The sequence below is a fragment of the Gracilinanus agilis genome, chromosome 1, assembly GCF_016433145.1.
Source record: "Gracilinanus agilis isolate LMUSP501 chromosome 1, AgileGrace, whole genome shotgun sequence".
Classification (NCBI taxonomy): domain Eukaryota; kingdom Metazoa; phylum Chordata; class Mammalia; order Didelphimorphia; family Didelphidae; genus Gracilinanus; species Gracilinanus agilis.
The window spans coordinates 175,616,244-175,631,874 of NC_058130.1; the positions used below are offsets into that span (position 1 = coordinate 175,616,244).

Here is a 15,631-nt window from a genome sequence, read left to right on the forward strand (position 1 = left end):
TTCAAATCAACTTTGATGTTCTCAGGACAAATGACCTAGTATAAACAAATATATTTTGTGACAATCTCACTCAACCTGTTTTAGAATTAGAAGATAACACCTTACTCAGGGGTCCAGCAACCAAAATTTCTGAAATGTGTGATGTGTCTGAAATATGAAATATGTGGCCTATGTAATAGCAAAGGCAGAGAATCATGTAGACTGAAATATTTTAGGATCTTGCCTAGTACCAGAGTCAAGCAATGATGAAATTTAGTAACCCATGAACTGCTAACTCTTAGAAGTGGTTAGGGTGTGCCCACAGGAAATCAGCTGGGAGCATAAGTGATTTCCCAGTAATTTGCTACTTCTAAAACTAGAAATTACAAAGTTTGTTAACATTTTAATTTGGTCTTGAGAAAACATGTCCATCAGTTCTCACAAAAGGGTAGCATTCTTTGCTATAGATAAAAAGCACTATTAAAGGTACATTTAATTTTCAACTCAAAACAAGCAATTTTGAAGAGGAAAGATGCTTCTTCTCTTGGACATATATTCGATTGATTTTCTAAAGGACTCAACTATTAATTAAGTCAGAACCAGGTCTTAGCACACCAATTTCGTTTTAGAGATAACCTGCAAAAAGGGAAAAGGGTGGAAATTATTCAAGTTAATAGGTCACTGAATACTTGTCAAATATGATGACAAAATGTGAAACAAATCACTAACACTTTAGGATTACTAGAATATTTTCACTAGACCTTAAAAACCAAAGCACTTTAAAAGTCCAATACAATGGAAACATTAACAGATAGATGAGGCTGAACAGAAATTAAAGATAGAATGTTAAGAAGAACTAAGGAATAAACTATATCTACTCAAAACACTGCACACCATTTCAAAAACTTAAAATTCTCAAGTTCAAGGTGTCTTCCCCTTCAGAGAACATCATTCAAGTTTAAATTCACAACACAAACAGCACTAAGCTGTTTCTAATGCTTTGCACATAGTAGGTGTTCTATGAACATGCTTGAGTAATAATGGGCTGTTATTTCCAGGCACTGCTATAATTTAAGAGGAAATAATATTAATTATCCTCAAATTATCATTATTTTATCTTTTAAATTAAGTATTGATTGAGTATAGTATACTAAATGTTTTTGCATTTTTTAAACCGCATATTTTAATAATTATAAACTATGGAAAGGGAAGGAGCACTTAATGCCTATTGCTATAGAGCACATAACTATAGGAAAACAAGATTCAAGTTAAAGTATGTCTTGCATGTCTCTACCCGAAAGGTCCATTTTGCCAACTCAGCATACCTTACAGGCCACTCCCCCACCCCAGCCATGATACAAATTATATGATAGTTTACCTGAAATATAGTTTAGTGTGGCAACCATCAGAACAAAACCCCTTGGTTACATAAAAGCAGCACCCCTAAAAAGGAGATCTTGTAGGAAAATCTTATTTTATTGGGTTCATAATATTTTTTTAAAGCGTTTAAATGGAGAGGGCTATTTTAACTAAATAAGAATAAGTCAGCCACACAAAAATGTAAGACTCTAAAGTTAAACAGAGGCCAATAAAGGGGGAAATTTATAAAGGTAAACAAATGGTGAAGTTAGTCTATTCTTTGCCCTAAGACAAAATCAAACTTTGAGTTTGACAATGCTCAGTGGCTATTTAATCCAAAATAAATCTAGATAAAAACAAAAATTTCTGAATGATATATCAGAGGACTTATTTGTCTGGAGACTTCAAGGGATTCCATTATACCTCCCTCCTAAGGTGGATAGCTCTGCTAATTTCTTACTGTAATGAAGCTTTAATTTTCCTCCTTGTAATTTTCACCAACCTCATCTTTTTCTGCCCTCTGGGTCCAGAAAAGAATAGGCCTAATTATTCCCTCTTACACAACTAAGTCATTGATCTGAATACAATGCTACCCATCTCCAAATTTAAGTTTCTTAATTCTTTGCCTTATCTGGATACTCTTCAAATTATTCATGACTCAGCTAAAATGATCCGAATGGAACACAATACGAATATGTTCTGATCAAAGAAGAATACTGTAGAATTATCTTCTCCTAATTCCTGGAAACCATAATCAAACATTACATTGTTAACTCATTAATTCAAGCTCAGAAAAGCTTTTCAATTTTCCTTACCTACTTATACTACCCATCAGATAATTATGAAGCTGAAGCTGGTTTTCTGAATTCAAGCTCAAGTACATTTACTATTTGAAGGAGTGAGCTTTCTAAAGATAGGTTTGGCCTACTGTGTCATTCTTCTAATTATTAAACTAAATGGCACTGTGTTACCTACAAGATCAAATACAACCTGCTTGCCCCACATATAGATCACTTAAAAAATTTGTATGTTAAGCACCTTACAAACATTATTTCATTTGATTCCCACAACAGCCTTAGTAAAATAGGAAAATCCACAGGCTTCCACAGGCAGCCCCTTGATAAGTTTGAAATTAGAAATCCAACATATATAATCTAATATGTATCCCCCACCCATGTACTTTTCCTATATTTGACACTGAGCTCCCACAGTCTCAGCAGTTGTGGGTAGTCTCTGTAGAGTCATCTAAACAAGGGAGAAAGGGAATAGTGTCCAAATACTAGATAAAGCATAAACTCTTTGGGGAAGGAGGTACCAAAGGACCTTTTCCCACTTTCACCCCTTTGTAGTTATAACCACAACCTTAGGGATGGAGTAGAAGGAAAGGATTGCCAAGGAGAAGAGCAAAAGGTCTTTCTAGCACCTGGGTTCTTGAGCATAACTTTCCTGAAAATGAACCTGCTTTTCCAACTACTTTTGCTTTAGAGAGAAAGGTAATGTGTTTATAGTACTAAAAGCAAAATTTACCAACCATATTCAGGGTTTCAAGAATACTAATACCTAGACCAAAATCTGCTGAATTTACAGGATTAAAATCTTACTTAATCTTGGAGGCTCTTACTGAAATAGGTTTCCTGCACCAAACGTTACCACCTTTTTACCACATTAATTATTGTTTTCACACTATATGTGCCCAATGTTAATCCAAAACAATTAAAAGGAAATACCAGAATAATATCACTTTTAAATAACATAGTCTTTCATAGGAACTAGGAAGATGATTAAAATTGTCTCTCATTTTTATGTAAACAAAGGAAAGGGGAAGACAATGAGCCTTTAAAAATTGAGAAGTACACAATTTCATTTGCATATATTTTAACTTATTATCTCATTTGAATTTATAATAATTTACTGGAATTGCAACCTAGAGCTTTTGGATCTAAGTTCTCATGCTTGGACTATTTCAATAACCTTCTGATCACCAAGTCTCTCCTATTCCAATCCATTTTCCATTCGGGTACAAAAGTGATCTTTCCATAAATGACAGGTTGGTCTACTGTGTCACCTTCCTAATTATTAAACTAAATGGCACTATGTTACCTACAGGATCAAATATTATACTGCCTGCCCCCATGCCTGCAATTCTATCCCTCTGCTTCCTGCCTTCTTTCATTCAGGTGTCAAGATTTTAAAAAATCTAACTTCTGCAAAAATCTTTTCCTAGTTCCTGTCAATGCTAGTTCCTTCCCTTTGCCATTATCCCCCGATTTATCCTGTATATACCTTATTTTTACATAGGCTATTAATATGTATATGACCAGTTCAACCCCCATTGTGAGCTCCTAGAGGGTAGGATGTATTTTTCCCCCCCCTAGGCACTTAAGAAATGCTTATTTAATTTGACTAGGTCTATTTCCCCCTACTACACTTCAGCATCCATATAGGTTTCTGGTTTGCAAAGCACTTAAAAAAAAATCTTTTTATCCTCACAAGGCCTTGAAAACAGGATGTCATTGTTATCCTCTTTTTACAAGAGGAAATTAAGGAAGAGAAAAATTATCTCCTATGCCACCTAGTTGCCTATACTTCCAAAACAAAAAGTTCACTTTTTTTCCTCTTCCGATTTTATAAAAATCTGATTATCTCGCATCAAAACACTACAATGTGTTTATACTTACAGAATTCTTGATATGCTATACACATGACTGAATTACAACCTCTTCTAAACAAAGATTAAAAGTATGAAGATAAAAATATAAAGTATTTCTTTATACTTAATAAACCCTTATTTTACCTTACTTTTTTTTAAGAGTAGAGATGAAGAGCCATTCTTTTTCCTTCCTAGCTTAAATCTTTAATTTTTCCTATCACTATAATTATAGATTATGTAGTGTCATTTTCTTCCTAATATAATGCCAACATATAAAGTTCCAATTGGAACTCTTAAAATGGCCTATTTAAAAAGTCCATTGCCGAATGCCTGCCCTTTGACCCAGCCATACCATTACTGGGTTTGTACCCCAAAGAGATCATAGATAAACAGACTTGTACGAAAATATTCATAGCTGCGCTTTTTGTGGTGGCAACAAATTGGAAAAGGAGGGTATGTCCTTCAATTGGGGAATGGCTGAACAAACTGTGGTATATGCGGGTGATAGAATACTATTGTGCTAAAAGGAATAATAAACTGGAGAAGTTCCAGGAGAACTGGAGAGACCTCCAGGAACTGATGCAGAGCGAAAGGAGCAGAGCCAGAAGAACTCTATACACAGAGACTGACATTCTGTGGTAAAATCGAATGTAATGGACCTCTGTACCAGCAGCAATACAATGACCCAGGACAATTCTGAGGGAGTCATGGTAAAGATGCTACCCACATTCAGAGGAAGGACTGCAGGAGAGGAAACATATAAGAAAAACAACTGCTTGAACGCATGGGTCGGGGTGGACATGATTGGGGATGTGGACTCGAAACTACCACACCAATGCAACTACCAACAATTTGGAAATTGGTCTTGATCAAGGACACATGACAAAACTAGTGGAAATGCGCATGGGTAGGGGGGGTGCGGGGGGGGGGGGGTTGAAGGGGAAAGGAGGAGCATGAATCATGTAACCATGTTAAAAATGAATATTAATAAATGTTAAAAAAAAAAAAGTCCATTGCCAAATCCTAATAAATGGTCCACAGAAATAATACTTTGTTAATCTGGAATAAATTCTATACAATTCTTTTTGATATGTAACCCTACTCTTATTTCTACCCTAGTTCCTGTCTAAGTAATAATTTCTATTATAGAACTTTTTTTTTTTACCCTTAATTTTTGGTGTATTGTCTTATAGGTGGAAGAGTGGTAAGGGTGGGCAATGGGGGTCAAGTGACTTGCCCAGGGTCACACAGCTGGGAAGTGGCTGAGGCCGTGTTTAAACCTAGGCCCTTCTGTCTCTAGGCCTGACTCTCACTCCACTGAGCTACCCAGCTGCCCCCTATTATAGAACTTATTAAATGTTTTATATACTAAGAATAAGGCTAAGAAATGGGCTCAAGTATATTAAATAACCTTTCAACATTTCAAAGAGTCATCGAATTCTGTTAAAACTAGAAAGGATCTCAGTAAAGATGAATCAGCCCAAACCTGGGCTATCGGGTGCTATCAAGTTATTATCCTTCAACTCTTCTCACTTAACCTCATCTCAAAGATTCCAACCAGCTAAATAAACCACTCATCTTAAATATTAAACAGCAAACAAAATGATCCTTGATCTTATGGAAGGTTTCATTCTTTCTTTAGACATTGAGGACATTCCCCTTTCCCCTCAGTTTTCAACACTTCACTGCCAATTGAGGACAGGAGAATCAGCTGTTTCTTCTCAAGCTCCCATAGAACAGCAATGTAATTTCTAACACTTTAGTCACTTTTATTGTAATTCCATTACACACTAGAAATGTTCTTAAAACTGTTAAAAAGTTAGAAATAAAGGTATTTTACTTCTGTTGTTTCTTCTCTTTCTCTAGCTCTACAAAACAGCATATAATCACTCTGTAAAATATAACAAACTATAATGGAGTGCTCTCTTTGTGCCAGTATCTTCTTAATAAACACTACTAATTTTTTTTTTAGACCAGCTTCCTGGATACCTTTTATTAAAAAAAGTCTCTTTTGGCATTTCTCGTGATTTAAAGAAAAACACCAAAAATCCAACCAAAAAAACCATACCCACACAATTGTCCTTTTCTACACAGGGTTTTAAGTGCACTCCACAGGTAATAAAGCAGCGGGATTTAGACCACTCCTTTACCTTCCTCAGATAATGCCTCAGCCAGCTGACAGGGGATAAACCGCACTGTGAGAGAACTCTCAACTACTGCTGCAGTTTCTCATGGAGGCTGAACTTTTGGCAGGAGGTTTGAACAGCAGTCCTTCTGGTGATGCAGCCCGTGACTGATGGTTTCTTTCAACTGCCCCGTTACTCCCCTGGGAAGGACACAACCCTCATGAGGATTGATGGACATGTTTTTGACAGAACATGGTTTCATATTACACTGCAAGATTCCAGGGACTGCACAAAATTATTACTGGCTGGTATCTTTTCAGATTTGGTGGATTTTGTTGTTTTTTTTTTTTTGTCTTTTCCTTTCTCATTTTAAATAAACTGGTAATAGCCAAACTACACGAAAGTTTTTATGAAAGGGAAAAAGTGAAAGAGGAAAGTGGTATTCAAAAGATATGAACTTAATACATTTGCACCGACATTAAACTGTTATTAACAAATTATTTTGCTTCTAAAACTTGCTGACTTATAACTATGTGTGATCTTTGGAGGAAACTTGGTCTTCTATCTAGAGACAGTGTGTGTAAAAAATGGAGATCATCCAAAATTGGTTTCACACCTAACATGAGCTATAATGATTAAAAGGGGAAATAGTGTATTAGAAACACAATGAAAAAACCAAGCAAGCTCAAGAGGCCTAGAATCTGTTAAAGCTTTTGAAAAGATAAAAGCTATAGTCTGTACTTCACATTTTGAGCCCACATTCATGCTGGATATAAAGTTGCAATCATAAATATATATTAAACAGCTACAAACTTTTGGTTTTAAATATTCCCAAACAATTGAAGGAAAAAATTCAATTCAAACACATCCAACATGGAATCCATAAGCTACTTTGCAATTCAAACCACAACATCCCAAAATGCTCTTTTAGGCCAAACTGTATTAAGAATTACTCGCTACAAAGGAACTCTAAAGAAAGAAAATAATCATAAATCATCTTTCCAAGATCTACTTACCATCCTCCATATCTTCCTCTGTGTTATTATGTCCATCGGCCATTGCTACATTTCCATTGATGACAGGATTTTGTGTAATTCTTGGTGGATCATCTGTATCTCCAGCTTTTAAGAGGAGGGAAAAAGAAACTCAATAATTTAACTTTTAAGTCCTTATTTTAAAAGAGTTCAATAATGAAATCATATTTGATGACTTTTATTGGAGACCAAGATTTACATTAAAAAATTAACAAATAGTTCTAGCAAACACATCAAATTATTTTTTCTTATCTACATGTTAGTTTCACTTTGGAAAACATCAAAGTGCCTCTTATATTTTCCCCAATTATCAGCATTATTCAACAGAAAGCTATGTCTGTCAGTATACTAACATTGGGATATACTCTTAAAAATAGGATCTCTACAGCAAGAGTTCTAAACTGTGGTCTAAAAAAATTAAAAGAAAATGTTTAAAACTGTATTTCAATTAATTTAATCTAATTGTTTTATGCATTTAAAAATATAGTAAAGGGGGTTACCAATATGCTTCATCTGAGTGCAAAAGGAGCACATGACACACTAATAATAAAGGAAAAATATATCCATATTCAGGTTTTATGTAAACTATATCATTTTCGGAAAGGGGGAAAGAGGAGTACATTCTATAAGAAGGGCAATAGTTTTAAAAAATCTAACTTCAGAGTAACAAAAATTATATTTGAATTTTAATGAGTTTTTGGCTATCATTTTACTATACCAGCAATGACCATTTTTGAATGCTTTACTTGACTAATTCTATTTATACCCTTAATAATGACAAAAAACAAATTTCTCAAGTAAAAACCATCTCAAGAAAATTGTATTTATAGGGATAAGAATTGGACCTGAGGTCCAGAATAAAAAAATTTCCCTCTACACGTGGAAGTTGGCACCATTGACTAGAGTCTAAGTTGTCTATGGCACCAAGAATTTATTGGAGTTAGGGGGCTGGGGATGGGGAAGATTATCTGAAGGGTCATCAAAAACCAGATTATAGTTAAATACTTAGAGGTAAATGGAAGGAGTACAAATGGAGTATTTTTTAATGAGATGACTATGCAAGATGAAAATTCAACAGATAAACAGTGATCAAATACTGACATAGAACCTAAGTGAGCTACACTTCACTTGAATTCACAATTGCACCATCATTAATATTCTATGGTTTTATATTTGGAATTTACTTAGCCTAGTAATATATTGTAAGCATATCAAAGGGGCAGCTAAGGTGGTTCAATAGATAGAGAGCCAGGTCTGGAGACCAGATTCTGGGCTCAGATCTGGCCTCACCCATTTCCTACCTGTGTGACCCTGGGAAAGTCACTTAACCCCAACTGCCTAGCCCTTACTATTCTACTGCCTTGGAACTGATTGGTTGCAAATTCAACATCCCATAAGCAAGGCTTTTAAAAAAAAATTAGATATATCCATTCATTAGCTTTCTCTCCCAGGCACAAGCACATTTCAAGACTATTCAGCACCACGGACAGCAGTCCTTTATTATAGGCTCGCCAGCTTCTTGGGTGATTTTACAGCATCAAGAGGGAAAAAACATTATACTTCCACAATAGTCATACTACACAAATTCCCCCAAAATTTCACATTATAGACTATCATATGTTCAACTTATATTAAATGTTTCCCAAGCTAACCTTTACACCTTTAATAAACGAGGGACTGTCACTTATTAAAATTATTTTTTTAATTAATACCTTGTATTTTGAAGATATGTTCAATAATACATGTGAAATGTGTTGTTTGTTCTTTTTCACATGTAGCTTAATAGTTTCCTACAATTGCTTAGACTAACTATGCATCCAAATAAATAATCAGATTATATTTGTGACAAAATAGCTTGCATTTATAAGGATACTAGTTATATCACTTTTTTGAAATAAACAAAATTTTCTTCTAAGATCCTCTAAACAGAAGGGATCTTTGGAATTTGTCACTAGTGTATTTTTGAAAACTTTGTCATTCCCACTTTATAGACAAAGAAAACAATAGCAGTAAAAGAGCACTGTATTTGGAATCAGAGGCCAGCATTAAAATTCAAGCTCTATCACTTGCTACAAGTGTCATCGAGTTACCAAGTCACTTACCAAACCTGCCTTAATTTCCTTATTGACAAAAAGGGAGTTGAATTCTGATTACCTCTCAGATCCGTTCCAGCTCTAAATCTATGATCCCATAATTAAGACAAAGGAAACAAGACAGTAAGGAATTTTTAAAAAGTTTTTGATGAGATATTGTTTTAAAGTTTAAAGTAGTAATGAATTGGTTCACCTTTGTCATATCCTTTCCTGTTCAGTTACTGAGGACTATATGTCTCATCAAAGGAGTTTATGGGAGATAAACATTTTTGAGAATTTGTGTAGTTAATTGCATGTTTCTTTAACATTTGACAATTCTTTTGCAGTGTTCTCTATTTGGTCCTCTGGGTGTTTTCTGAAGGTCTTTATTTTGTATTCTCAGTTTTGTTAAACTATAATTTTGTATAATAGATTCTGTTTTTTATTCTTATTTTGGTGTGATTTTACCTTGTTTGTCAGCTATTTTGTTCACAAGATTTTCTGCTCTTTTTAATCATATTTATCAGTTTTGTTCAAAGACATGGCTTTGATCATTTGATCATTTCTATAAATTTTTTTGTTTTCCAATTTATTTACTTCAAATTTTCAGTATTATGGAGTGTTGCTTAATTTAAAAAAACAGTCATTAGTTTTCTCTTTTTCTAGTTGTCAATATATGTTCTTAGAGAAATACGTTTTCCTATAAGGAAAAATTTAGCTGCATCTGATGTGTGCACCAGAAATTGTGGTGTGGTTTTGTTATTATTAACTCACTTGTAATCGATCTTTAGTGTGTCATCTCAATTTGAACCTGTGTCTTGTAAAGCCAATGGAAAATCCCATAAAATTATACATGTTTAGAGAAAACTTCAGAAAAAATATAGGTCCAACATATTTTACTAGGGCCTATAGAATCTGAAGTGACTTATTCTTAATCCAGATGTTATTTCTAGTTTAGTATCCTTTCTGTTACATGTTTTGGTTTAAAAAAAAAATTAGGGACCTGTTCACATTGAACACATATTTGTATTCACATAGACTATTTTACAATAAAGCCCCCCCCTCCCCCGTTTCCTCAATGTTGTGTGGTGGTAACCTAGGATTCACAAGTTGGTATAAACTTTCTCAATTCCTATATCAAGCCTCTTCAGTTCAAGTTGGAAAGCTTATAGCAGAGATCTACTAACAGCCTATGAATCTAATAGTAACAGGATTAGGCTAATTACATGGGGAAGCAGCAAAATTATTACCTACCAACAAGGGTAACTGATGAAACCAAAGATCCCTGAAGGACTGAAATGTATTTTAGAATGTTAGTTATAGAAAGGTACTTTAAGTAGAAGCATGTATCTTTTGTAGAGTGGTGAATTTGGAAATCAGGAAAAACCTGGGACAAAGTGTTGCCTCTGAAAATTATTAGTCCGTGTTCACTGCCTTAGGCAAGTTATAGATAGGTGTGTATACAGACTGATGACTATTTCAGTGGCAATTCTTATACTGGTCATACTGACTAAATCAATTCTGACCTGTGAGTGTGATGAGGCTGTGTGAAGATAAGCCAAGTTTCTGATTAACTGGAAAACAATGATAGCATTTAACTACTATTTAAGGGTTAGTTCCTATTTGGAGCTTATTTGTCCAGGAAATATAAAGAATGGAAGCTTCAATTTGTCTCTTTGCCTAAAAGAATAATGCCATGAGGATATTAAGTCTGGGAACTTCAGAAACTGAATTTTCTGAAAAAATGATCTATAGTCACTGCTTCTACTCCTATCCAGGTCCCTAAACCCATTACGATACAGCTATCTCTAACATTTGGAAATTATTCTTTCCAAGGTTAGTAACCACCTTAAGAAAATCCAATGGGTTCACTTGCCTCAATTTGCCGTTTTAGTAGTATTTGACAGTCTAGGCCAAGTTCATCATCTCAGTTTGTTGTGATACTTTCTAATACACATTTGTGACCTTGTTATCTTCTTTTTAAGTAACAAATAAAAAATAGTATTTATATGCTTCAAAATACCTCATTTTGTCCATTATAGAAAGGTGCTATAGTCTCACTTTTATACATTGGTCATCCATCAGCTTATTTGACCTCATCATTCCATTTTACTATTTCACCTCTAAGACTTCAACCTTGAAGTTCCTTTCTCAGTGTAACTTCATTCATTAAGTTTAGCATGATGTAGCAGGGCTGTTCCATTTCCCACTATCCCTTACCCCTTAAAGGGCTTACTACTATCAAAATCTGTAAAGCCACGCTCTCAATAACTGAAATCCTCTTCAACACTGGCTTCACAAACCCTATTATTGTCTTGAACTTCTTCCAGACTCACAACACTAATTTTTAGTACTCCTTAGAACATAACACTGTTGAAATGATAGAACCATATAAACAAATTCATGGAGACTAACCTTCACCAAAAGAAGTGAAGCCTTCAATTCTTTTTAAGGACAACCTTTTTTAGATTATCAGCCTTTAAATATCTGCAATTTTCTGAATGTGGAAAATGTGTATGTATTGCAAAGTAAGACAAATTGTAAGCTATATCCAGACTTTATATGAAACAGATTTAGGAGGAAAAGTGCAGCTTGAATTTAGATTTAGGTATAGTCTTAAAATTAATTAAAGATCTGTAACTTTATTGGTGTAGGGTACTTGTTTCATTCCAATTTAGACTGTAGTAATCTTCAAAAGGCAAGGGAAAGAGCACCAACTCAATGGACCTGGGTTTAAATTCAGCTTTTGACATTTATAATACCCATGTGACTTTGGACAATTCACTTAACACCCCCCCCACCACAGCATTAATTTCCTCATCTGTAAAAATGAGAGAATTAGACTAGATGTCCTGGGATCCCTTCTAGGCCTAGCTCTATGAGTCCTGTCATCCAAAGGATCTTTATTATCATTAACCTTTCCCTTTCAAAGTTGGGTCTTTAATTATCTGCTAGACCGGGAAGGATCTACCATGTCTCAAATCTAGCACATACAAAACTGAACTCAATACCTTCTTCTCAAAATGAGTTCTCCCTTCTGGGTGACAGGATTCTAAAACTTTATCACAAGGCTCCAAACAAGACCTTTGTTCCTCTAATCATTCAGTATCCCCTTCATCTACAATCAGTGAAGCTTTCTATAATTTTTCATGTAGCCATTAAAAATTTTTTTGAATTTAAAGTTACCTAGAATCTTGTCTACCATAAAGTCCAATTTTAACATATCCCTACAATGACCACAGTCCTAGCCTTTATCAAGAGATGCCAAATTATAATCATAATAGTAATAACCACAATAGGTTAGAAAGAAAGGCTATCTTTAGGAAGCTTTTAACCACAACACACTCTCCTCATCAAACTCTTTAATGGTTCTTCTTAATCATAAAATCTTAGTCTAGTTTTCAAAGACTCCAAATGTAGTCCCAATTAGTGTTTCCAAATAAATCTCCAAATATTCTTGTGTGTGGAAGTGATGGGCAACAGAAACCTGGCCTTGAAGTTGGAATGATCTGGGTTCAAGTCTTGTCTATTACATAATGGCTGCAAGTCATTTACTTCCCAGTGCACCTCCAAGTAACTCTCCCAAAATTAAACTGCAGGTTCATATCCTGTTTATCAGAGTGCTCATTCATTCCTCACAGTCCAAAGCTAATCTTTTGAGAATCCCCTTTCCAATTCTGTTTCTAAGTACAGTTCAATTCAAGTCCTAAATTATGTCAAAGATCTCTCAGAACTATCCAATTTCCATATTCTCCAAGTAAATATTCTTAGAATAATCCCAGCCCAGGATGATCTTTCAAAAATATTCCCAGTACATTTATGGTCTGTGCCACATTTGGTGCTTAATGCACATAAATAGAAGGATATCTCTATTCCAATTATTTATAATTCCTCTGGACAGAAATTGCCTGGATCTGTCCCCCCAACCCCACTCCCGAAGTTTTGTACACATTTTAGACACTTACTATCTACAGACTGGTGAGGAAAGCCAAGTTATTTGAGAGTCTGTGCTTAATTATGCAAGTCAAAACAAAATAATCTGAGTGTTGTGCTACTTTAAAGGTTTATGGAATTAGTCTTTTAGTCTTACTACTTGATCCATACAACAGAAAACTGGAAGACTTACATTTGTATCCAAACACAAAGAAAAAAAATTATTCATTTTAAAATTGTAATTCTAAGAAATGAAGGCCTCTCTGGTTCTGCTTAGGATTGCATCCATTAAAATCTCTGATACAAAGAAAATAACAGAAAATGTGAGCATTATCAATCCCTTATGCCACGGGGTTGTCCTAATATGCCAACTCTAAAACACAGTTCCTAAAATCCTGAAAATGCCAAAAGTACTTGATCTGATGGATAATATAAATGATGAAAGGATGACCTACAGTGATAGATGAATTATCAATAATTTCATAGATTTTATGCAATAAGAAAATCTATTAACATCCAAGCTTAAGGATTATCCCTATAGTTAAAATAATTTCCTGTTAGCTACTATGTATTCCAGATACAAAGTAGAAATAAAAGGCTCTCCTGATTCTCAAGGAGCTTACATCCTATTGGGCACATATAGATTCATGTGCATAAATGTATACAAGGAATAACATAATTAAATCTACAGAAAAAAATTAATGACATATGTGCTACATCCTTACTATTTTGATCAGAGGATCATAAAATAATTTAACTGAGCCCTAAAACTTCTAATTATGCTATCAGCACATTAAAGAGGAAAACAAGGATCAAAATTACAAAAAGAAAAAAGGACTATGTTAGTCTTCTGGCTACCAAAATGACCTACTTTTTACAGATCAGAGTAATCAATGAAAAATTAAAAATACTATTAACTGCTGAGGTTTAATTACTCAGAAAATATACAAATGATTCAAAGTCAGAGGAAAAAACTACCATAAATAATGTAATTTTGACTGAATACATGCCAAGGAATAGGTTGTAATGATTCAAAAATGGAATGATTATCACAAAAAAAATGATGCTAGTAAATAATAAAAAGATGTTTGATGATGCTAGGTATAAAATGCTCATTACCTTTAAATACATTATTCAGTAAATGCAATTAGACACATTGTTGTAATCTTCTTATAAGTCACTTGAGGGCCCTGAAAGGTAGGGAGTAGGGGATGGGGAGACAGTTGGGGCCCCATGGATAGAGGTAATAGGTCTAGAGTCAGGAAAATCTGAGTTCAGGCCTCTAGCTGTATGGCCCTGGGCAAGTTTAACTTCTGCTTGCTTCAGTTTCCTACAATGTAAAATGGGGATAATAATAGCAGCTAACTCATAGGGTTGTTCTGAGGATCAAATAATATTTGTAAAGAGTGCTTGGCACATAGTCGGTGCTATTTATATAGCTTTATAAATGCTTATTCTCTTCATTTTCTTTCCCTAATGCAGTTATTGTGTTACTATAATTATATACCAGCAATTTGTCATCAACTTGCATACCTTATTTGATAAGAACTTAAGGGCAGCTAGGTGGCTCAGTGCATAGAGCACCAGGTCTAAAGTCAGGAAGACCTGAGTTCAAATCAGGCCTCAGAATTTTTTTGGCTATCTTACCCTGGGCAAAACATTTAACCCTGCCTGCCTCAGTTTCCTCATCTGTAAAATGAGCTGGAGAAGGAAATGGCAAATCACTCCAGAATCTTTCCCTGAAAGCCACAGATTGGGTTAACAAAGAGTTGGCTGTGACTCAAAAGACTGAACAAAAATTACTAAACACTTATCTTCAAGTATAAATTCATATTTTTCTAGGGGGAAAAGACCTGCTACGACATATAATGAAACAATACCATTACAAGAGAAAAATAAATTTTGACCAGTTCCCAGACTATTTCATTAAATTGATACTAAAAAGAACTTATTGATATAGCATTAAAAAACCCCAGAGAAAAAATGACTATGTAAATGGTATACAAAAGATTAGTGAACAATAACATTTTAAAATTATTCCATTATCCTGGTAAGTAAATTAATTACAAAAAAAAATTTTGATATGTTGGGAATTGTATTTGTGTCTTATTTAATAGATTATATTTATATACATTTGTCAGATGCTCAAATTCCTGTTTTAGAAACAAATACCACAGTCATTGCTCTACTAGTTTTATACTTTTTCATCTAACCTCTTTTATTTGGTTACCCTTCAGATAAAGATAACTGGTCTTAGTGGGGTTAGTCCATATGTGTGAAAAAGATCAAAACTATGCAACTCATGCTAGGTTCTCAGTCTCTTGCTACCCAACTTACTGAACTCAGGTGTTTTACTGGAAGCCTCTATATAATTGCTGGATTATTTCTCTGACCGCAATTTATAGAAAGTATTGGGAGGGTAACTAGTTCAGAAAACAATGTCCATAAAAAAAAGCTGATGGTTTAGCCAGAAAATTG

The 15,631-nt window shown here is 34.4% G+C and overlaps 1 protein-coding gene across 1 annotated transcript in view; it reads right to left on the reverse strand.

The window, feature by feature from the left end:
- USP7 (ubiquitin specific peptidase 7) overlaps positions 1-15,631 on the reverse strand; it is a 96,293-nt gene that overhangs the window by 42,268 nt on the left and 38,394 nt on the right. Inside the window, exon 2 of the mRNA XM_044659036.1 lies at positions 7,131-7,235. Within this exon, the coding sequence (XP_044514971.1) occupies positions 7,131-7,235 (105 nt within the window). The remainder of the gene's footprint in view (positions 1-7,130; positions 7,236-15,631) is intronic.